This window comes from Telopea speciosissima, chromosome 10 (assembly GCF_018873765.1).
Source record: "Telopea speciosissima isolate NSW1024214 ecotype Mountain lineage chromosome 10, Tspe_v1, whole genome shotgun sequence".
Classification (NCBI taxonomy): domain Eukaryota; kingdom Viridiplantae; phylum Streptophyta; class Magnoliopsida; order Proteales; family Proteaceae; genus Telopea; species Telopea speciosissima.
Window position 1 is genome coordinate 20,931,181 of NC_057925.1, and position 22,943 is coordinate 20,954,123.

Genomic DNA, 22,943 nt, shown 5'->3' on the forward strand with positions numbered 1-22,943 from the left:
TAAAAAGTAAAAATTAAAAAAAAGAAATCGATCTTAAATAAAAACAAAGGCCAATCCTTCTGATTCTGATCGATACAAGATGATCCAGATAGATCTTCTCCCTTGTACCGATTACTAAATCTTCTTTTTTTTTTTGGATTAGAAAACTAAAACTATTTATTAAACCGAAATTAAGTTTACAAAGAGTATAGACAAAAGAAGATTTGTGAATCCAGGCTTTGCGAGCCCAGAATAGTGAGAGGGTACAGTTTCCGTCCATCCTTGATCGGGTACAGTTTCCTTTCAATTTCTCCCTTGTAGCCATTACCCGAATTCGCTCAAGTGTGTCCACACCCCCCAAACTGACTTGACGAGGAATCCATTCTCACGAACAAATACACCCCCTACACACACCTAGGAGCACCCCTTCCTACATATCCATACAAGACCCGAGTAGGCGGGTCGAGGTCCTACGAGGTACCCTCTTTTGTTTGGTTGATTTGGTGCAGATAGGCCCCTGTTCTCGGTCCCGCCTCTATCCCCCAATCTAAGATCCTGCCTTTCTAGGAGCATTACGATCTGCAGCTCAAATGGTCCCTTATGAAGTCTCTATTGGTCTTATTCTTATTGTGCGCCCTGTGAGCTCGTTTGGATCCGCGAAGGCCATCGCTCGGATGTTCCCCTAGCAATGCATGGTATTGTATCTAACCACATTGTGGCAAATCGATACAAGTAGCCTAAACAGCGAGCATCCGACATCTCCAGCCGGCCCGGGCATCCATCCAATGGATTCTTTTTTGATACAGTACGGTACACTGAACACCAACCCAATCTCGATGAATAAAAGAAAAGTACAAGCAACGGAATCAACATTAGGTACTTTTCTTGTCGGTTCGGCTAATTCCCTAGATCCAGCGTATTTGGGACATTTAGGTTATCTAGGTATCCAGTAGGAGAAAGAGATCAGGCAAGGTTAGCACTCCGCTAACTTTAGGAGTTCATCATTTATTGACGGATTTTTTGGCATTTTTGTATTGTTCTTTGATTAGTTTAGCCAGAAAAAGATGGAAATGGTTGTTTCATTTTTTATATAAATCTTTTTTTCTCTTATGAAATGTTTATTGAGGACCAAGGCTAGATGATCGTGTCATTATCTATATGCCTGAAAAACTATCGTATTCTATCTCTTTCTTTTTGCCTTCGTCCAGTGGAAAGTGGAATTCACCTAGGTTTGCAAAACTTGTGTTGCAGGTGAATCACCACTTCAACATTCTCCAGTGCCTCCATTCCAACCCCGACTTAGTACTACTTCCACCAGTGAACCAAAAAATCGTTCTTAGTATGAACAAAACCAATAACTCTAGACTAATCCGAAATAACCAAAAACTATTGCATTACTGGCCAGTGCCATGCTGAACAAGTTGGAGATGGAAGAAGACCGGGCAACAACATATTCGAGCACCAAACTTCTTTCATCTTCAAACCCAGATTCTCAGTATGAGCAAGGCCTGCCATAATGCTAAATAAGTCTGATTCCATGTCATGATGAGGTTTGATGTAACCTGCAGTGATCAAAATGAATTTGCCATCTAACAAAATGCAGAATGCCCAACCAGAAGAAAGTCTAGAATAAGATCATGCGCACATCAAAATAGGAAATTTCAAGATAGGTAAAGGAGAAATAGAAGTAACAATGAGAATCTCCTCAGAATAATTAGTTACATCAAAGGAAGAAACGGGGCGGGGGGATAATTGGAGGTCCTTCAGCCAACGCTCAATCTTCCCCATAACCTTAAGGGGATTAGGCTTTTCAAAGCCTTTAATAATACAGTTCCGAGAATTCCAAATAAAATAACAAGTTATTATAACAGCCGAGAAGAACCAAATAAGGGAGGACTTATCAAGCTTGCGGTGCAACGGAGTAGAAATGTAGGAATGTTCCAATGAGGGGTGGGAGAGAAACTCGGTTCTTAGTCCCAGAGGACTAGAAGCCTAGATATGTTTAACCCAATCACATGAAAGGAAAATGTGTCTATAGGTCTCGTTACAAGTGCCACAGAAAATACAAGTGGGAATCGATCTGAATCCATTTCGAGAGAGTATCCTTGACTGGAAACCCTACATGTAATACACGCCAGAAAAATATTTTAAACTTAGGATGTAAATTAAGTTTCCAACAGATTTTCCACCAAGAGTTTAGGGGTAAATCATGAGAAAGGGTAAGCAATAAGGGGTCTAGTTGTAAGTTTGGTGCTAAATCGACTGTCTTTAGCCAAGGTACATCACCAACAATCAGTCGTGTTAAAGAGAGGCAAATTAATAATATTAGGCAACAAATTAGGAACGGAAATTTTAAGTAAATCAAAGTTCCAAAGAAGGGAGTTTGTAAACAAACAAACCTTTTTAGGATGCTAGTGAGAGGGGGGATTCGAAAGAATTGAGAATCCGGGGATCGAAGGGATCCAAGGATCTGTCCAAAACAAGGTATTCTAACCATTACCCACTTTCTTCAAACTAAGTTTTTTCAAAGAAGGAATAATATGAGCAATACTATTCCAAGTCCAAGATCCTTTTTCCCAAGATGTTTTAGGGTAAAAAAGAAAGGTATTCGGGAAATAGCGGGCCTTAAGAACTCTAGCTCACAAGGAGGAATCTTTAATGAGAAGCCTCCATCCCAATTTGAGGAGAAGGGCATCATTATGGGTCTTGGCATTCCTAAAGCCCAATCCACTGCAAGCTTTGGGGAGATACAGGGTATCCCAATTACTAAATCCTTGCTCATCCCAAAAAAAAAATGAAATCTTTGATTCTTTGTTATGGTGGACATATATGTTTATGGGAAGGGGATCGTTGCCAAGTTGTTTGTCCCCTATACCTACATAACAGCCAATGAGAGTGCATGTAGGGATATTCAATATGGGTGGGATTTTTCATATCGTGGGAGGTGTGGACAGTCATTTCACCCTTTTTGTGTCTAGGCCTAGGTCCTTTCTATGGTTTTTTTTTTTTTTTGAGGAAGGTTCTTGGACGAAATTTTGCTGCTACCCGGGTTGCATGAATGTTCATGTTACCTAGTTCACAACCAAAGAAAGAGAATCTAAAAGGGTATTTTAGAAAATATTAAAACCTAGGAGGGTGTTTGTGAGCCCAAAGGGAAAGTGAATTATTCCATTTAAAATTTTTTTTCCAATGTTCTTTGAACGTGAGATGTAAGAAATGGTTATGAGTTGTATTCGGTCTGTTTCATATCAAATCCTAATTAATGGTGCTCCTAGAGGAACAATTATTCCAAGTAGGGGTAGTTGCCAAAGTGATCCATTATCTCTAGCAATATTTTATCTATGCTCTCAGTTGTCTATTACTTAAGGCTGAGGATGATATGAATATTCATGGTAACAGTGTACGGAACAGGGCTCTTGCCTCCTTCCATTACACATCTTCTATTTGTTGATGATAGCCTTCTATTCTCTGAGGTTAATATTGCTGAGATACATTATCTTTGAGATGCTTTATCCTTATACTGCAAGGCTTCAAGTCAAGTATTAACTTGAAGAAATCATCTCTGACATTTAGTCCAAATACACATAAAAAATGATATCTAAAATTCTAATAATTCTCTTTGGTCCTGGACCAAGAAATACTTGGGATTACCCACAAATTTTGGTGTTTCAAAGGCTGAACTATTTAAAGACATCTCATCCAAAGATGAAGGAAGAGTTCAAGGCTGGAAGTCTAAATTGCCTTCTCATGCAGGAAAGGAGGTGCTTCTGAAAATCTGTTATTTTCTCAATGCAAAATTATACTTCTATGCATTTTAAAATGTTTGCATCTCATCATTAACATCTTCAAAAGATTGCTATTAATTTTTTCTGGGGTGATAATGAAGGTCACCCAAAAATTCATTGAGTTTCATGGGAGAGATTATGTCAATCTAAAAATAAAGGAGGTCTTGGTTTTTGGGACTCCACACGTCATAACCATGCTTTACTCTCAAAAACAAAATACAAACTTTGGGATAATCCAATTTGTTTGCTGTCTCGGTTTCTGAAGGCCATTTATTATTCTAGATCAGACTTCTTATGCTCATCTATTGGTCATGATCCTAGTTGGGGATGGTACAACATTATGTTTGGAAAGGATGTCTTATGTAAAGGTCTCGGCTGGGTTGTAGGTGATGGACATACTATTAATCCGTGGATTGATAAGTGGTTACCTGGAGATGTTGGATATATGCCAGCTACTTCAAAAATTATAAGTCCAAATCTCTATAAGGTAGCCGATTTTATTGATCATGACAATATGATTTGGGAAAGAGATCTGCTTGATCTATACTTCTTTCTGTCAGATGTGGATAAGATTTTGCAAATAAAACTTTGGCTTTTTCCTAGGGAATATAAGCAGGTATGGACTGTTGTAAGGAATGTTATTTTCACGGTGAAGATTGCATATTACTTGTTAACAAATCACAGGGCCAGCCTGGAGTGACAACGAGCCTCTTCTTCTACATCATCATCAAGAAGTAGTATTCCAAATTCTGTCTGGAGGAGTATTTGGTCATGTAAAACTCTCCATAAAATTCAACGTTTTATGGAGATATTGTGTTTATGGACTTGCTTCGGCTGATGCTTTGAGACACCGCCAATGCCATATTGATCCTTTGTGTAGTCGTTGTGGGAGCAATGAATCAATACTTTATATTTTACTTGGTTGCAGTTTTGCAAAGACATTTTAATTTGGAAGTGGTCTGGGGTATATTTCCTCTTCATCAGGAGATTTACATATTTCAAGTTTTATGATGAACTGGAGATCTTTTACCAAATTTTGGGAAGGAACGTAGCAATCATCTTATATCACTTTGTTCATTTATTCTATGGTATAAATGGTTTGCGCAATGTGATTTTATTTTCGGTTGGAAGGATTGGCGGCCAGAGGAGGTAATCCGTGCAATATCTCATGCGCAATTGTCATTCCTTGGCTGTATTACTTCATCCTCTACCACTACTGGACCTGTTACGGAAAGTCATCGTTCAACAAGTAACTCTCAATGGTCGCCACCAGCACCTAACTATGTCAAGGTAAATTGTGATGCAAGCTTTTGTCATGTAGATAGTAGAGGTAGGCTTGGATTTGTTTTCAGCAATTCTATGGGTATTCTCTTCTTGCTGTCCCCATGCCGGGTATATTCAAATCAGTTGTAGTGGATGAGGCCATATCAATTCGATCGGCGTTGTTTGAGGGCATATCAAAAGGTTTTTTCAGATTTGAAGGTGGAATCTGATCATAAGAATTTAATATCCTATCTCCAACGAGGAGATTGTAATACACCATTGGATGTCAAACAAGTTTTAGATGACAAACTTCATTTGTCATCCTCTTATACTTCATGTTCGTTTTTTATGTTCCAGGGACGTAAATTATCACGCCCCCAACCCGATGAGAGATATTTTGTAATAAAGGGGGTGACTGGGACAACATATGTCATCCCAATACCTACCAGGATCACAAATATAGTGTCCCGAGCCATAGTCCACACTATCATCAAATCATGATAATCATGATAACAGCAAGGAACGTACCGATGGAATAAATCGTTCCAATGACAGAATTAGCGGAAGCGAAATTAAATTAAATCATGTGAATTATAAAGCATCGGTTCTCTAATGATAACACATAGTACAATTTAAATGTTTGTAATCATTCATTCCTCTCCTTATAATTAAACATATAGTTTATACATGATTATGGATGAATACAGAAATTAAATAATAAATCACGCCACTAGGGCATCATTCTTAGGTGTACATCGACATCCAAGTCACAGCCACCGGCTCCACTTGATTTGCATCCAACGGTGTTCATCAAGAGATTACCTGCATATCAACTAAAAAGGGGTTGCGCAATGGGATTAGCTACACTAGCTAGTGAGGGAGCAAAGGGGTATACACATACATGCACACAAACAATTTCAAGCAGTATGATGCATGCTAATATTAGATTCATTTTCCACCTAGCACATAAATTCTATAAGTCAAGTGTATGCTACTATGATAACTCGAGAGACACTGAGACCCTCAGGTCACTTGACTTATCGCCCCAAAGAAACCTCAATTATCACACGGGAGCCTACGCTGGTAGAAGCCATCAGACGACCCAGTGGCAAACCTCGATAGCCATCACTACCCCTGACCTGGCCTCTCCCACCTCCACAAGCAACAAGTGCTCAGACTATCCAACACATAAACCCCAGTTGGCAAGGATCGTAGCATAAGGGAGCAAGCATCCTAGCCACAGATATACTACCTGCAAGTCCTATCATCCCGAGAGGTATTCCGGGTGCATCAACGTTCCAGTCCATCTAGTACCCGAGTACCAGCACGTCACGGTGCATACAGATCAGGATGACAAATAGTAAATTTCATAATTTAAATTGGGGTTCTGGTACCGGCACACCCGGCACCATCACCCGATACATTAGTGAGAATAATATCACATTCATAACAGTTCACATTTGATGTAAATAATGCAATGCGCACAATGCTTATATTTTATATAATAGCATGATCAAGTTTGTTTAATATATATTCAAACCCAACAAAGTCACCCCAAAACCCACTCAACGAACTCGGGTGTCACCCAACATGGTTGACATGAATCTCACCAGTGCACCAGCTATCCGTCGAGTTGGGTAGCCTAAAAATACAAAAGCAATCATCAAAAGATGTATAGAGGGGTCCCATGTTATACCCCCAAGGTTAAAATCAAGTTTCAACCAAGGCAGCACGAGCGGACTCACGGACGGAAGCAACAGGGTGAGTCCATCCTTGACTCCATTTAGGCCAAAAGGTCAAAACGCGAGGAGCGGATCCACGGACGGAACTTCTTACTTGGATCCGTTCCTGCATCTATTCGATTTCTGAGACACACCAGAGAGCGAGCGGATCCACGGACGAATGCGTTGTCTTAATCCGCCCTTATATCCGTTCGATTTCTGAGACATACCTGAGAGGGAACAGACCCATGGGCGGAGGCAACAGAGTAAATTCGTTCCTTCATTCGTTCAGGTCTAGTCACAGGGCTTACACTGGACGGACTGGTGGATAGAACCACGACGGTGAATCCGTTCGTTCATCCATCGAGATTCTTTTTTGAGATTTTTTAGGGTTTTTCCTCAAGCTTGAAGCTTGGAGTTCACCCAGCACTCAGGGTCATGGAAGGAGTGTCTTAGGTCTCCCTAGGGTCACTAGAACCTAGGCTCACCTCACGGATCCAAGATCTTATAAGGATTTGGTCCTATTTGGTCCAAAGGTAGGGTTTGATGGTATAAAACCAAGGGTCCAGCAACAATGACTGCAATGCAGCTCATAGCAACATCTCCTAGGGTTTTGTTAGCACCATTTGAGCTCCCTTTAGGGTCAAGCCTCACCTTGAGTCCCAATTGGAACCCTAGGTTATCTCAAGCTCAAGGAATCTATCAAAATAGAAATGGAAAGAGGGATGTTCCAAGGGTTTACGTCATACCTTGGTGAGAAGAGCTCCAATTCCAGCCCTAGCCAGCCTTGAAGATCCACCTCCTGTTCCTTCCTCCCTTCCTTTCCATCCCTTCTTTTTCTTCTCTTCTTCAAGCCTTGTCCGGACAGTAAGAGGAGGAGATGTGGGGTAGCCAGCCATCTTGGCATGGCCTCCATCTTCTTCCCTTCCCCTCTCATTCCTCTCCTACTTCCACTTCTTCTTCTTCCTTGTCTCTTCTCCTCCACGGTTTGCTTGGGAGGGGGAGAGATGAGGGAATATGAGGCTTATCTCTTCTTTTAAAGACCATAGGGGACTTAGGTCTTGTTTGTTTAGGCACCCCTAAAACACAAGTTAGTTTTTTGGGTTTAATTATGTCTTAGGGATTGTTTGGCCCAGGTCATAGCCCATTAGGTCTAGTTAGTTAGGACATGTTTGGGTCAGCCCTAAGTCTTATAAGACCTATTAGTCCTTATGGTTTGTTTGATTTAAGCTAGGATAGTAAAACTCATTATTTATTTTAAGTTAAGTCTTGTGGGCCCACTTTCATGGCCCAATTAATCAATTAATGGTAAGGGTGGGGGTCCAGCTGGTCTGGGGATCTAATTAGGGTGTCCGGGACACGAGGATGTGGGTTCCACAGAAAAAATAAATCAAAAGGGCAAGTAACAGCACGGGTGGATCCAAGAGCAGAACTAGTTGAGTGAGTCCGTTCGTGACTCTGTTACTACTGTCAAGGCCCAAACTTTTAATAAAGCTGTGGGGCTTTGACCTGTACTTCCAGGGTTTCGAGGGGACACTTATAATAAAATATTAGGTTCAAGGTCATAGATGTTGACCACTGCCACCATGGCATTACCCTTTGGTAAGATCTAATCTGCCCCGGGGTATTTGGGTATATTTCGGGTGCGGGTGTAACATCCCCTCAATCTTATTAAAATTTCATCCCCGAAATTTGACGCATCTAAAGGTCTCACTGGGTGAGGGTTGTTAAATAACAACATCTCTAGTCACCCATAACATGAACTAAGTCAAGGGTTCAATCCAGGTGGGGCAGTGCCTACATGGCACGACAAGCTAGGTTCTACAATTCCCTTCCTTACAGGGTCACATTACCACAGGGGCGTGGTCCGGTTCACAATAACCCTGGGCTCCATTAGGTTGCGAGCCGATGGTTACAATATCCCAAGGGAAACAAGGCCTCAAATACTAAGTTAAGTCATAAGGAACAGAGGGTTCCTTAGATCTTACAGATCAGATTGGTGTTACACTTTGGTCATTCTTGGGTTATAGGACTTAACCTGTCCAGTCCCCAACATAGGGTTCATATTTTGAATGCTTTCACTTCGGGTCATCTCATTACCTAACCCAACTTTAGAATGATTTGGAATATTGATGGAACCTCCTATTGTTCACTCCCAGTACGGAGGAAACGCATTTGGTGACCTATTACCCCATTCATATCTGTCGTTGGAGAAGGTCTTGTTCCATCCTTCAGTTTCAGCCTTCACAACCTTATAAACCTACTACTCACTCATCCCACAGGGGAAAGTCCATATTGGTCCTCTTTTGATAGCCAACAGTCTTTTTTCTAGTTCTGGTTTAAGTCAACTCCTTTAAGTAGGTTCTAATAATTAACCTATCCAATCATTGTTGAATCCATTATCTATTAACCCGAGATTTGGTTAACCAAGGTCGGGGCTCAATCTAACTATCATAGTAAGGTCAAGGCAAAGTCACATTGTAGTGTAGGGAAGTTGGTTTAGCCACACGTTAGGGTTTAAGGGATATATTTATTTTATTGTCTTCAATTCACACATATACGTAGTATAAGTTTAATAATTACATTCATATCCCTAAGGACGTATCTGCCACCTAGGTTAATTCACAAGGACATGATAGTCTTAGGTATGGTATATTAGGTCATTTTGGAAGGTCTAGATACGGCTTGAGACCCCATCTATGAGTCCAAGCAAAGTTTGGATGGACTAAATAAAGTCACCCCTAGAGTTATCACTAACCAGTGAGGTGTCACAACTGACCCTTAACCATACAAGGTTTCTATTGGTCACGCAAACTAAATAATTTGAAACCAGCCTATTAATTCTCTTTCCCCTCTTGTCTGGCTATGAGCTTGGATCCTATGCACCCCATTAAGGGTTTTCTACTCGCATAGATTTAAGCTTCCTATCCATAGGTTTTGGTTCATTAAATTCACGGGGTTTAAGAGTTTTCATTCTCAAGGGTAACTCTCCTCCTCTCGCGTAAGAGGGGAGCCACAACTTATACTAAAACCTACCATCTCTTATCGACTTAGCCAATTGGTGCAGGCCCTAACCTTTCACTTGTAAGGCATTAAACTAGATTTAAGTGATCTCCACGAATGGGCTAAACAACATGGGTGTTAAAATTAGGGTATAGGCACATAATCATCACATATAGGTGTGGCCAAAAGGTCTCAAAAATCTAGGCTCAAAATCCTAAAAGAAATCGGACGAACTCACTGGCAGAATCAGTCTATGAGTCCATTCGTGGCTCCTCCGCAAGATAGGCAGAGCGGACTAACGGGCGGATGTGGAACGTGAATCCATTCGTTCGTCCGTTCTCAGAAGACTAAATATTATAAAAATACTGAGGCAATCGGATCTTCAGACGGACTCATGGAAGTGGATCCGTTCGTTGTTCCGCCCAGTTTTAAGAATGAAATTTTACAATTTTGTGCTGAGCGGAATCACGATAAGTGGATCCATTCGTGCGTCTGTTCCCAGAATTTTAATAAAACAGAGCCACGAATTTTAAAACTCATTTTGACTCCAAAAGAGAGGGACAAAATCGTAGGAGAAAAGGCTCTCCAAGGACTTGCGTTCAGGCCTCCCTTGCACTCCCCTGGTGGTTTTTGGCAAATCTAAGGCCTAAAATCCGTCTCCTCCACTTCCAAGGTAGGTTTCTCTTCCCATTTCTCCTTTCATTTTCTCTTCCTTTTCATTTGTAGGGTTTTTGCTTGTGTCTCTTCATCTTCCTTTCCTTTCACATGGATTAGGGATAAACATCTCATGTTGTGATTGTGTTTTTGATTCAAATTGCATTCTCATGGCCATGTACACTAAGACTATGCCAAAATCGATTGAGACTAGGGTTTTTGGGGTTGAATCAGGCCCTATTCGATCAATGGCACTAAGTTAGTGGATCCTTGTATGAACATTGTGTCTTTTATAGAATTTAAAAGTCTTTATAAGAATTTTAGAGATTGCTTGTCATGTTTGCCGTGCCTAGTTGAATTTCTTAGATTATTTCTAGGTATTTGTTGGGATAAAATCCTCAAATTCTCAATGCTTTGGGAAAAACTCCTCAAAGGCATGTTAAATTCATTCTTTGCCTTAAAATTCATAGAAAATCATTCCTTTGATATATCCTCAAGCATATTCTCTTATTCATATGGTTATTAGTACAATCCTTGGAATTTATCCCCTTTTTCTCTATGATATATGATGCCTTGTCTCTTGTTGGGGTCTTTCATTCAATCACTTGTTTGTTTGGCATTGATTGGGATGTAAAGTAGCCATAAGCACATGTGGTTCATATTGATCTCATCCTTTCACATCCATGCCCTAAGAATTCCACATGGATTTTTTACATGTATTGATCTTGTCTCTTTTCCTTCACTTCAAGCATCTCTCCAACGACATCCATATTATATTTTCTTCTTGATTAATCTTCTCATCCCACAATTTCCACATCACATAAGCATTTTGCTTCTATAATCTTATTTGCCATTTATATCTCAATTGATTCAATTTGACTCCCCATTATTGTTTTCTTAGGTGGTGTCTAATGTGTAGGAAAATAGTCATGGCTCCCAAAAGAAAGAGGGATCTAGCCAGTGTGACAGCGATTCCCACAGCATACAATGTGGGGAGGTTCATCTTGGAAAAGATCGAAGGGATCTTCCGAGAACATCTCCACAACAGGAAAATCTTAGTGGAGAGAGATATAGTGATGGAAGAGCTTTTGGCTTATAAGGTGGGGGTCAGATTCAACAAGCTGAAATGAAGCAGCATGCTGACTCACCCAGACTTTTACTATCCCACATTGGTCAGAGAATTCTATTCCAATTTGGTGTTGGTCAAGGAGGATGATGACGGCTTCAAGTTGACTTCTTTTGTGAAAGGGGTCACCATTGCTTTTAATGAGGTGGGGTTGGGGATTCTTCTGGATGTTTCTGCAGAGGGTGACAGGGTCTATCATCCCCCAGTCAGTGATCCTAATAGGTGTTTGTTCCCAGTCGACAGTAAAAAATTGTTCAAGACACTCACCAACAACAAGTTCGATGAAAATGAAGATCTTTCCAGGTTTCCTCCTTCTCAACGGGTTCTCACATTCATAGCCAAGACCAATTTGGCTCCTTCCAAGGCACTCAGCCTCCTCTGTTGTCAACAGCACTAGCATATTCCCTGTACACTGGATAGCACATTTGTCAGCCACATGTTATCGTCCAACATATGGCTCGTGCGGTGTTAAATCCTACCCGCAAGAATACTTTGCCATATGGTAGACTGCTTACCCGGGTCTTTCTGTATTTTGGGATTGATCTCGACCATGAGCCCAAGGAAACAAGTACTGAGGGGCCTTTTAGGTTCAATGCAATACAGAGGATGGGATTGTACTGCAATTATGACAGTTCTAGGGAGCAGGTCAGATATGGGGAGGGTGGAGGACCCAGAGATATTGATGATGAGGATGATGATGATGACATCGAGTTCATGGGCTCCAGACCATTTGCTGCAGGGACTTCTGGTGCACCAGGGGGACGTGGAGGTGACATTCTACTGGCTATCAGACGATTGAACCTGAGGATGTTGGAGGGCTTTGACGATGTTAAGAAGCCGTTCTCCAGTCAGGCTCGATGTCTCGAGAGCATAGAGAGAGGACTAAGCGACATCAACACCTTTCTCGGCCGTGGTGGCGGCGATGGCGCAGAGGATTAGCTCGCCTTTCTCTCCTTTCCAGAAAATTTGAATTTGCTTTGATCAGACCTTTCTTTCTTGTCTTTTGATGGATGTTGAAACTCTTTCCTTTTAGTTTTCTTGCTTTTCTTCTCTCCTTTTTTTTTATCAGTTAATTTGAAAACTTTTGATGGTGGATATACATATCTTTCGATTTGGGTTGGACAAAATCATGTGTTTTGAGTTGGAATAGATGGAATCATGGATGTTGAGTTGGGGAGAATCACAATCACTCCCAAGCAGGAATTGGAACATTTGGAAATTGAATTTGATTTTTTATATATATATATATAAGTGTTTATATCTTTACTTGTTTCCTCTTGTTTGAGTCATTGTTCATAATTGTGGGTTGGTTATATTTGGTTATTATGGTTTACTACAAATCATTACATATAATTGCCCATCTATTAATCACTCACTCAGGGCCCAACCAAACATCAACATGATTATCAATTGACAGCCTATGTTTCAAGTCTTAAATCACATGATTGCCTATTATCTTCTAGGTTCTTGTTTCACCACAATCAGTCTTCTCCTATGTCTGCACATACTTATTTATGTTCTTGAGATTTTTAATTTAGAACCTAATGTATGGAAAGTAAATTAAGAGGTTACGCCAGACTGTGGTCGGTGTAGAGCATCATTGCTCTAATACCACTCTGTCACACCCCCAACCCGATGAGAGATATTTTACAATAAAGGGGGTAATTGGGACAACATGTGTCATCCCAATACCTATCAGGATCACAAATACAGTGTCCCGAACCACAATCCACTCTGTCATAAAATCATGATAACAGCAAGGAACGTACCCAATGGAATAAATCGTTCAAATTATAGAGTTAGCGGAAGCAAAATTAAATTAAATCATGTGAATTATAGAGCATCGGTTTTCTAATGATAACAAATAGTACAATTTAAATGTTTGTAACCATTCATTCCTCTCTTTATAATTAAACATCTAGTTTTTACATGATTGTGGATGAATACAGAAATTAAATAATAAATCATGCCACTAGCGCACCATTCTTGGGTGTACATCGACATCCAAGTCACAGCCACTGGCTCCACTTGATTCGCATCCAACGGTGCTCATCAAGAGATTACTTGCATATCAACTAAAAAGGGGTTGTGTAACAAGGTTAGCTCTACTAGCTAGTGAGGGAGCAAAGGGGAATGCACATACATACACACAAACAATTTTAAGCAGTATGATGGATGCTAATGTTAGATTCATTTTCCACCTAGCACACAAATTCTATAAGTCAAGTGTATGCTACTGTGATAACTCGGGAGACACTGAGGGTCACTTGACTTATCGCCCCAGGGAAACCTCAATTATCATACAGGAGCCTACGCTGGTAGAAGTCATCAGACGACCCAGTGGCAAACCCTGATAGCCATCACTACCCCTGACCTGGCCTCTCCCACCTCCACAGGCAACAGGTGCTCAGACTATCCAACACATAAACCCCTATTGGCAAGGGTTGTAGCATAAGGGAGCAAGCATCCTAACCACAGATATACTACATGCAAGTCCTATCATCCCGAGAGGTATTCCGGGTGCATCAACTTCCCATTCCATCTAGTACCCGAGTACCAGCACGGCACGGCGCATACAGATCAGGATGACAAATAGTAAATTTCATAATTTAAATTGGGGTTTCAATACCGGCACAACCGACACTGTCACCCGATACATTGGTGAGAATAATATCACATTCATAACAGTTCACATTTGAGGTAAATAATGCAATGCGCATAATGCTTATATTTTATATAATAGCATGATTAAGTTTGCTTAATATATATTCAAACCCAACAAAGTCACCCAAAACCCACTCACCGAACTCGGGTGTCACCCGACGTGGTTGACATGAATCTCACCGGTGCACCAGTTATCCGTCGAGTTTGGTAGCCTAAAAATACAAAAGCAATCATCAAAAGATGTATAGAGGGGTCCCATGTTATACCCCCAAGGTTAAAATCAAGTTTCAACCAAGACAGCACGAGCGGACTCACGGACGAAAGCAACAGGGTGAGTCCGTCCCTGACTCCGTTCAGGCCAAAAGATCAAAATACGAGGAGCGGATCCACGGACGAAACTTCTTACTTGGATCCGTTCCTGCATCCATTCGATTTCTGAGACACACCCGAGAGCGATCGGATCCATGAACGGATGCGCCATCTTAATCCGCCCTTGCATCCGTTCAATTTTTGAGACATACCCGAGAGGGAATAGACCCACAGGCAAGGGCAACAGAGTAAATCCGTTTCTTCATCTGTTCAGGTCCAGTCACAGGGATTACACTGGACGGAATGGCGGATGAAACCACGACGGTGAATCCGTTCATTCGTCCGTCGGGATTCTTTTTCGAGATTTTTCAGGATTTTTCCTCCAACTTGAAGCCTGGAGTTCACCCAACACTTAGGGTCATGGAAGGGGTGTCTTAGGTCTCCCTAGGGTCACTAGAACCTAGGCTCACCTCACGGATCCAAGATCTCGTAAGGATTTGGTCCTATTTGGTCCAACGGTAGGGTTTGATGGTATGAAACCAAGGGTCCAGCAACAGTGGTTGTAATGCAGCTCATAGCAACCTCTCCTAGGGTTTGGTCGGCACCATTTGAGCTCCCTTTAGCATCAAGCCTCACCTTGAATCCCAATTGGAACCCTAGGTTATCTCAAGCTCAAGGAATCTATCAAAATGGAAATGGAAAGAGGGATGTTCCAAGGGTTTAGGTCATACCTTGGTGAGAGGAGCTCCAATTCCAGCCCTAGCCAGCCTTGAAGATCCACCTCCTTTTCCTTCCTCCCTTCCTTTCCATCCTTTCTTTTTCTTCTCTTCTTCAAGCCTTGTCCGGACAGCAAGAAGAGGAGATGTGGGGCAACCAGCCATTTTGGCATGGTCTTCATCTTCTTCCCTTCCCCTCTCATTCCTCTCCTACTTCCACTTCTTCTTCTTGCTTGTCTCTTCTCCCCCACGGTTTGCTTGGGAGGGGGAGAGATAAGGGAAAATGAGGCTTATCTCTTCTTTTAAAGACCATAGGGGCCTTAGGTCTTGTTTGTTTAGGCACCCCTAAAACACAAGTTAGTCTTTTGGGTTTAATTATGTCTTAGGGCTTGTTTGGCTCAGGTCATAGCCCATTAGGTCTAGTTAGTTAGGACATGTTTGGGTCAGCCCTAAGTCTTATAAGACCTATTAGTCCTTAAGGTTTGTTTGGTTTAAGCTAGGATAGTAAAATTCATTATTTATTTTAAGTTAAGTCTTGTGGGCCCACTTTCATGGCCCAATTAATCAATTAATGATAAGAGTGGGGGTCCATCTGGTTCGGGGATCTAATTAGGGTGTCCGGGACATAGAGATGTGGTTCCCACACGAAAAATAAATCAAAAGGGCAAGTAACAACACGGGCGGATCCGCGAGCGGAACCAGTCGAGTGAGTCCGTTCGTGACTCCGTTGCTGCTGTCGAGGCCCAAACTTTTAATAAATTTGTGAGGTTTTGACCCGTATTTCTAGGGCTTCGAGGGGACACTTATAATAAAATATTAGGTTCAAGATCATAGATGTTGACCACTGCCACCATAGCATTACCCTTTGGTAAGGTCTAATTTGCCCCGGGATGATTGGGTATATTTCGGGTGCGGGTGTAACATAAATAGTGTTGCTAACTCCTTGGCAAGGAAAGCATTGTTGGTGACATGTACAACAGTCTGGCCAAATTCCGATCCATGGATTTTGAAGTTATGCTCGACTCCTTCCATGTGTACTACATGTTAATCTTAATAAAGTTTTTCCTACTTCTACCCAAAAAAAAGTGTAAGGCATGGATACAGATATCGGTTATTTTTTTTTTTTTTTTTAAATATAATAAAAAAAAATGAATGTGAGTGGACTTACCCTACGTCTCATGGAGAGGGATCCAGATCTTCTATGGCACGGCTGCCCCAATGGCCTTTGCTATGCAGACACAAGGCAGTGCGCAATGACTGCCTTACCCCCACTCAGGCAAGGCACTCGGACAGAGGTAAGACAATCATTATGCACCACCTTGTGTCTGCACAGAACAGGCCGTTGGGGCAGAGGCACCGTAGAGGATCTGAATTGCATGGAGGGCCTTTTGTTTTGGTAGAGAGACTCCCTTTTTATTCTTTTAACAAACGATGGCTTTTGGTGAAGACTATGTGTGTCCTTATCAAATCAAAAAATATATATATATTTGAACACTATGTGCCAAATCAAGCAGTCCCAACCCAACTATTGATTTACAAGGTCAAAGTTTTCAATTACTTTCACATATACGCAAAGATGAAGAAGATGATCAAGAAAAAAATAAGAAGATGCTACTTTCCTTCTTCATTGAACCCAATCCATAAATGCCAAAGTAAATTGAATGTGGAAGGACGTACCCTAGTCTCCTACGTCTCATGAAGAGACTGTCCCTTTTAATTCTTTTAACCAAACAATCACTTTTGGAGAAGACTAATGTGTCAAATCAAGCAAACCCAACCCGCCTATTGCTTTACAAAGTCAAGAATTTTCAATTTCTTTCACACATACCCAAAGATGAAGAAGATGCTACTCTCCTTCTGTTCTTCATTGAACCCAAACCATAAATAAGCATGAGAAGCAAACGAGCACCCAATGGAATTAAATGCATCAAAGAATTAAGCCATGGGTCCTCTTGTGTTGCTTCAATTCCTCTTAATCCTGTTATGGCCAGTGGTGGCAACATCAAAGTTGCCCGTTGCAAAGTCCTATTGCTTGGATAAATGTGGTAATATCACAGTTCCCTACCCCTTTGGCTTCGGAGCTAAAGAGTGTTACAAAGATCAAAGCTTTCGGCTAACTTGCAACGAAAGTTACGGCCCTGTAAAACTGTTTGCAGGGAGCATGGAAGTTCTAGATATTTCATGGCAAGGACAGGTGCGTGTATGGGTCAATGTAAGCTATGATTGTTACAACAAGTCAGGCCAAAATACTGTTTGGGAATACTCTTCAATGGAGAAGTATACAGACACTTTCACGTTCTCTGAGACAGAGAACAAATTCACGGTTCTGGGTTGCGACACCAAAGCTGAAATCAACGTCAAAAGCCGTCAGTTCCAGAGTGGTTGTAGCATGTTCTGCAACAATATATCTGATGTGATCGATGGATCATGTACAGGCATCGGCTGTTGGCAGACTCCAATTCCAAAGGGCTTCGGAGAGTACCTTATAAGTATCGACAGCTTTGCCAATCACACTGAGATCGTTGATTTCAATCCCTGTAGTTACGCTTTCCTCGTTGACAAAAACTGGTTCAACTTCACAGTCTCGGATCTCTTGGATTTCACTAAGAAAATAGAACGAACAGGTTATGTGCGAGTTCCAGTCGTGCTTGATTGGGCCGTTGATAAAAAATCGTGTGAAGAAGCTAAGAAAGACCTCACTACTTACGCATGCGGCAACAACAGTTTCTGTGTTGTCTCCAAGAACGGTGTTGGGTACAGCTGCAATTGTTCCAAAGGTTACCAAGGTAACCCTTACCTTCCAAACGGATGCGAAGGTAACCCTGAACGCTCTCTCAATCTCATGCCTTTCCCTTTTCTGCACCATTTCAGTACATTTGATTGCATTTTCGGCGGAAAGCCCTAAGCTAGTTTGTGTGTTTCTTGCAGACATAGATGAATGTATAGATCCATATAATAGTCCCTGCAATTCGACCTGTAGCAATCTGCCTGGAGATTACATATGCTCTTGCCCACCTGGTTATGATGGAGACGGGAAAAAGAATGGACTTGGATGTATTCCTCCTCACACTAACAAGCCATTTCCAGTGATTCACGTCACCGTAGGTAAAATACTCCTATCCCACCAATTTTTGTCCCATCGTCTGCCTTGCACTACAAATGTGGTAATAAATTTAAGTAACTTATAATAGACTATAATTACCAAAGCTTCCTTTTTAGATTTAGAAATGGGGGAGTGTTCTTTGTATGGGACACAGGGGTCACACTTTGTGCAGTTGCCAATGAGAGCTCGCACGCTGGCACATTGAGGGTGTAATTTCCACCATTCATGGAGGTGCATTAGTCATTTCTGGCCCCCATGTGTCTAGACGTGGCCTGTGCATCCCACGCAGAGAACATTTCTGTTAATTATCACTTTTCTTCCCTTCGATTTCTTTTGCAACGAAACAGAACCTATAGGCTGGCACAAGTTGCCAAGGCCTGAGCCAAGGTCCCGCCCATACAAGAAAGCACGTGAGCATGTTTATAAATACTTACATAGTTTTGAATACCAAAAATATATTTATATAATGGGAGAGAGAACGTTACTTGGTCGCGTGGCCCCTGCACTAGCATAGGAACCAATGGAAAAGATCTCTCAAGCATCAAATATGGGGGGCGGGTGGTCATTCTGCCACCCATTTGTCTGGGCGTAGGGAGCGTGACCAAGCAACCTTCTTTTTTCCTTATATAATAATCCTCACTGAATCATGGGTAACCAAGGTTCATGGTAAGCCCTACTTGTTCCCTACTGCTCAAAAGTACATAATCTAGGCTCCATGTGCACCCTAATTTTGACCTAACTTCTAGTGTCTTTATTAAGTTTAATGTCTCCTTACAGGTACTGGCTTGGTCTCCTTATTTCTACTTCTTGGTATCTTATTTGTGCTTTGGGCACTTCAAAAGAGAAAGGACAACAAACTCAAACAAAAATTCTTCCAGCAAAATGGAGGTTTCTTGTTAAAACAACAGATATCTTCCCATGAAAGACCAGTTGAAGTTGCCAAAATCTTTACAGTAGAAGAACTAAAGGAAGCAACTAACAACTATGCTCAAAGCCAGATTCTTGGTCGAGGAGGCTATGGTACGGTTTACAAAGGAATTCTACCTGATCATAGAACTGTTGCCATTAAGAAATCAAAAAAAGTTGATGAAAGTCAGATCGAGCAATTCATAAATGAGGTGGTTATTCTCTCCCAAATTAACCATAGAAATGTGGTGAAGTTACTGGGTTGTTGCTTAGAGACTGAGGTTCCTATATTAGTATATGAATTTGTTACAAACAAAACCTTATTCCACCATATCCATGGCGAGGGATGCAATTCTCTAATTTCTTGGGATATTCGTCTAAGGATAGCTGCTGAAACATCAGAGGCGATTGCTTATTTGCATTCGGCAGCTTCGCCACCTATCATTCACAGGGATGTTAAGTCCGCAAATATACTATTGGACGATAATTATATGGCAAAAGTGTCTGACTTTGGTGCATCCAGGTTGGTTCCTTTAGACCAAACTCAAATTAGTACACTAGTGCAAGGAACATTGGGGTACTTAGACCCAGAGTACCTTCAATCAAGTCAACTCACCGAAAAAAGTGATGTTTATAGTTTTGGCGTAGTACTTGTGGAGCTATTAACGGGAAAGAAGGCACTTTACTACAATGGGCCAGGTAGAGATACAAATCTAGCCATGCTTTTTGTCACTAAAATCAAAGAGGGTATGGTTTGGGATATTATAGATGATCGGATACTGACTGAAGGATGTAAAGAGAAACTCCCCACAGTCTTAGAACTAGCTGAAAGATGTTTAAGACTAAAAGGGGAAGAAAGGCCTACAATGAAGGAAGTGGCAATGGAGTTACAAGGGTTGAGGAGGGATCAAACTTGTGTTATGCAAAACCTTAGGAAGGTGGAATATGTGCTTGTTGAACCATTAGCCTTGCATAGTCACAACACTATTGGGTACAACAGTTTGACTAATGAAGCACTAGAATCTTTAGATGGTGGGCGATGATTGTAGCTATCAAATTTCATTGTAATCTTCCTTCTTTAATTTCTCTCCAATTCTGGTGTTGTTGATTTTTTGGCCAAGTGTACACACCAGCTCAAAAGGGTAAAGCAACCTTTCAAGTCACAGAGTGCAAAGAATCATTGTGTGGTTTATACTCATCTTTTTGTTTCCTCCATTTTTATGGGAAAAAGAATGCCACTTGGTCGTGTGGCCAGTGTGGCTATTGCACCTGGACACAAAAGCACATGCCCCTATGGAAAGTACTGCCCTGTCCCCATGGAAAGGTGGAAATCCTGACAAAGTCAACCATTGCGCATGCACTCCCATTGGCCAATGCGTGCATGCAGGCTCTAGAGGCCCAAATAGCATTCTATCACCCTTTTTTATATAGTTTATGATTTTCGTTTCTCAATTTGTATGGTTTATAATCTATAATAATAGTGAAGGGGAAGTCTTGGCATAAATATAAATATGGGAATGTATGGGAGACCTAGGGTCAGCCATCTCGAGGCCCGATCTGCTAATGCTAGTAACAGTATGGTTGTGTTCGGTATGCATTCTTGGAAAGCATTCTAGGTTTAGAATGCATTCTAGATTGTTAAAAATACTGTTTGGTATACATTCCCATTCTCAAAACCTAGAATGCCCCCAAGAATGAGGCTCGTTCTAGAATGTCATTTTCATCCATTCTACTTTCTCGTCCTGACCATTGTACTGAGGATCCAAAATTGAGAGGACCCAGACTCCTTTTTAATATAGGTCACCTATGGAACAGTAGATAGGGTATTGAATATTGTCGAATGAAGCATCATTTCTCGTTAGATATGGCACCATTAGCCATGATTTCTTCGTTAGTTTCTCAGTGAATTCGTGGCATCCTTTTCTTGCTTTCATTCACTAGCTCGAATGTTTTCAATAATGAGGATGACAACTTTGACTGGTTTAACTTGCATTGGTAGTCATCATCACCTAAATATTTGTCTGCTACTTTAAAATTCACTGACTTAGGAAGCAGTTTCCACCAATAAATACCATTGCTCAAACCAACTACTAGGTGGAGTTTGGAGCTTGTTAGACCTGTGATGCAGGCTTCCTATCTATACTGGACTGGAATCTATGGCATTCCCTGCCATGTGATCAGGTTGATTGAGGCCCTCATGAGTCCCTTTTTGTGGAAGGGGAGAACAATAAATTTCTCCATACTATCAACTGGGCTTCAGTGTGCCTTCCTAAAAAAGAGGGGGGGTCTGGTGCTACAAAGAGTGAAAGATGTTAATAAGGCTTTTAAGCTCCTTTGGAGAATTGTTGAAAATGTGCGAAGGCTTATAAACTCAAAATTCTTAATTATCTTAGGAAAGATTCAAATTGGATAGTAAAAGATGTTCTTGATGCTTCTAGGGTTTGGAAAAAGATTCTCAAGCTGAGACATCTAGTTCAACATCATATATTTCTAAAGTTGATTATGGCCCCTACATTAGACTTCGGATGGACAATTGGCACCCTTATGGAGTTCTTCTTTCAGTTTTTGGTGATAGAATTAGGTATGATGTGAGTTCTAAAAGGATGGCGCTTGTGTCTTCTATCATTTCTAACGGTTCTTGGTGCCCTAGTCTTTCTATTTCTTCGGTGCTTGAATTGGTTTGGGAGCAGTTGCAATATATTGGTAGAAGGCCTTCTGGCAGTGGTGACAAGGTTTAATAGATTCCCTCTTCAAACAAGATGTTCACTTCAAAATCGGCTTGGGAGCTTATCAGATCTAAAGGAATCAAAGTTTCTTTGTGGAACATGGTTTGGTTTGCCCAGCACATTCCTAAGCATAGCTTCATTGTCTGACGTGCTCTCACTAGTTCCCTCCCTACTTAGGAATTCCTCTCTCATGGAAACATCTCCATTCCCAACTGCTGTCTTTGTTAGAATACTCTAGAAAATATTGATCATCTTTCCTTTAGTTGCCCTTTTTCTAATACAATTTGGACTTAGATTATTTGCAAGTGTTTCCCTTCTCACTTACACCTCCCTTCCTTTGAAAATGATGTTGGATTCAGAATGTACTTAAAGGGAAATCGATATGCAATAGGGCTATGAAGATTCTTCTATATGCTTCTATTTACCATTTATGGTGGAAGAGAAACAAGAGGAGATGGACCTCCTTTTCCCGGTCTCATAGTAAGATTTGCAATGCTATTGAGTTTGATGTTAGATCCAAGATTAACCATCTTCATGCCTCGGACTTAAGTTGTCTCAAGAACCAGCATATTGCTTTTTCTTGGGGGGGGGGGGGGGTTTGAGATCAGGCTCTTTTAGTTTCTTACTATTGTGTTGTTGGTTTGAGGCTTGTCCTCTTGCTTCCCTTTGGGTTGTTGTGTATAGTCTCTTTTAATAAAGATTCTATTCATCCAAAAAAAAAGAAAAAACTACTGGGTGGAGACTATTCAGCTTTGAATCCAACGCCAATAGCTCCAAAACCTCTGCATTCTCTGATTCTAATGATGACGACGATGTGGATGTTAAGCGCATGACCTATAACCATAGGATCGAGAAGAACTAGTTTCTCCCTCCTTCAGTTCCTTTCTTCTATCATAGTACTCTGATGCATATCATTTTGGGCCTTTGCTGGTGCCAGAGACCCCTATTTTTCTACCATAGTCCGATGAAGATCCTTGTAGGCCAAGAG

The 22,943-nt window shown here is 41.2% G+C and overlaps 1 protein-coding gene and 1 long non-coding RNA gene across 2 annotated transcripts; one reads left to right on the top strand and one right to left on the bottom strand.

The window, feature by feature from the left end:
- Positions 1-336: 336 nt before the first annotated feature.
- LOC122641555 lies at positions 337-14,394 on the bottom strand. Its single transcript, XR_006329929.1, has 3 exons — positions 14,384-14,394; positions 4,976-4,986; positions 337-461 (listed from the first exon to the last, which is right to left on the bottom strand). It is a non-coding gene; the product is annotated as an uncharacterized LOC122641555 (long non-coding RNA).
- A 2,701-nt stretch (positions 14,395-17,095) lies between these two features.
- On the top strand, positions 17,096-20,336 carry LOC122641554 (wall-associated receptor kinase 2-like). The gene is made up of 3 exons (XM_043834827.1): positions 17,096-18,036; positions 18,149-18,325; positions 19,101-20,336. The coding sequence occupies exons 1-3, from the start codon at positions 17,163-17,165 to the stop codon at positions 20,270-20,272; spliced, it is 2,223 nt and encodes a 740-aa protein (XP_043690762.1). The 5' UTR covers positions 17,096-17,162; the 3' UTR covers positions 20,273-20,336.
- Positions 20,337-22,943: the final 2,607 nt, after the last annotated feature.

Coding starts and splice junctions, on each gene's coding strand:
- LOC122641554 (XM_043834827.1), top strand. CDS start 17,163: ATGGGTCCTCTTGTGTTGCTTCAATTCCTCTTAATCCTGTTATGGCCA. Junction 18,037..18,148: donor CCTTCCAAACGGATGCGAAG/GTAACCCTGAAC, acceptor TGTTTCTTGCAG/ACATAGATGAATGTATAGAT. Junction 18,326..19,100: donor AGTGATTCACGTCACCGTAG/GTAAAATACTCC, acceptor GTCTCCTTACAG/GTACTGGCTTGGTCTCCTTA.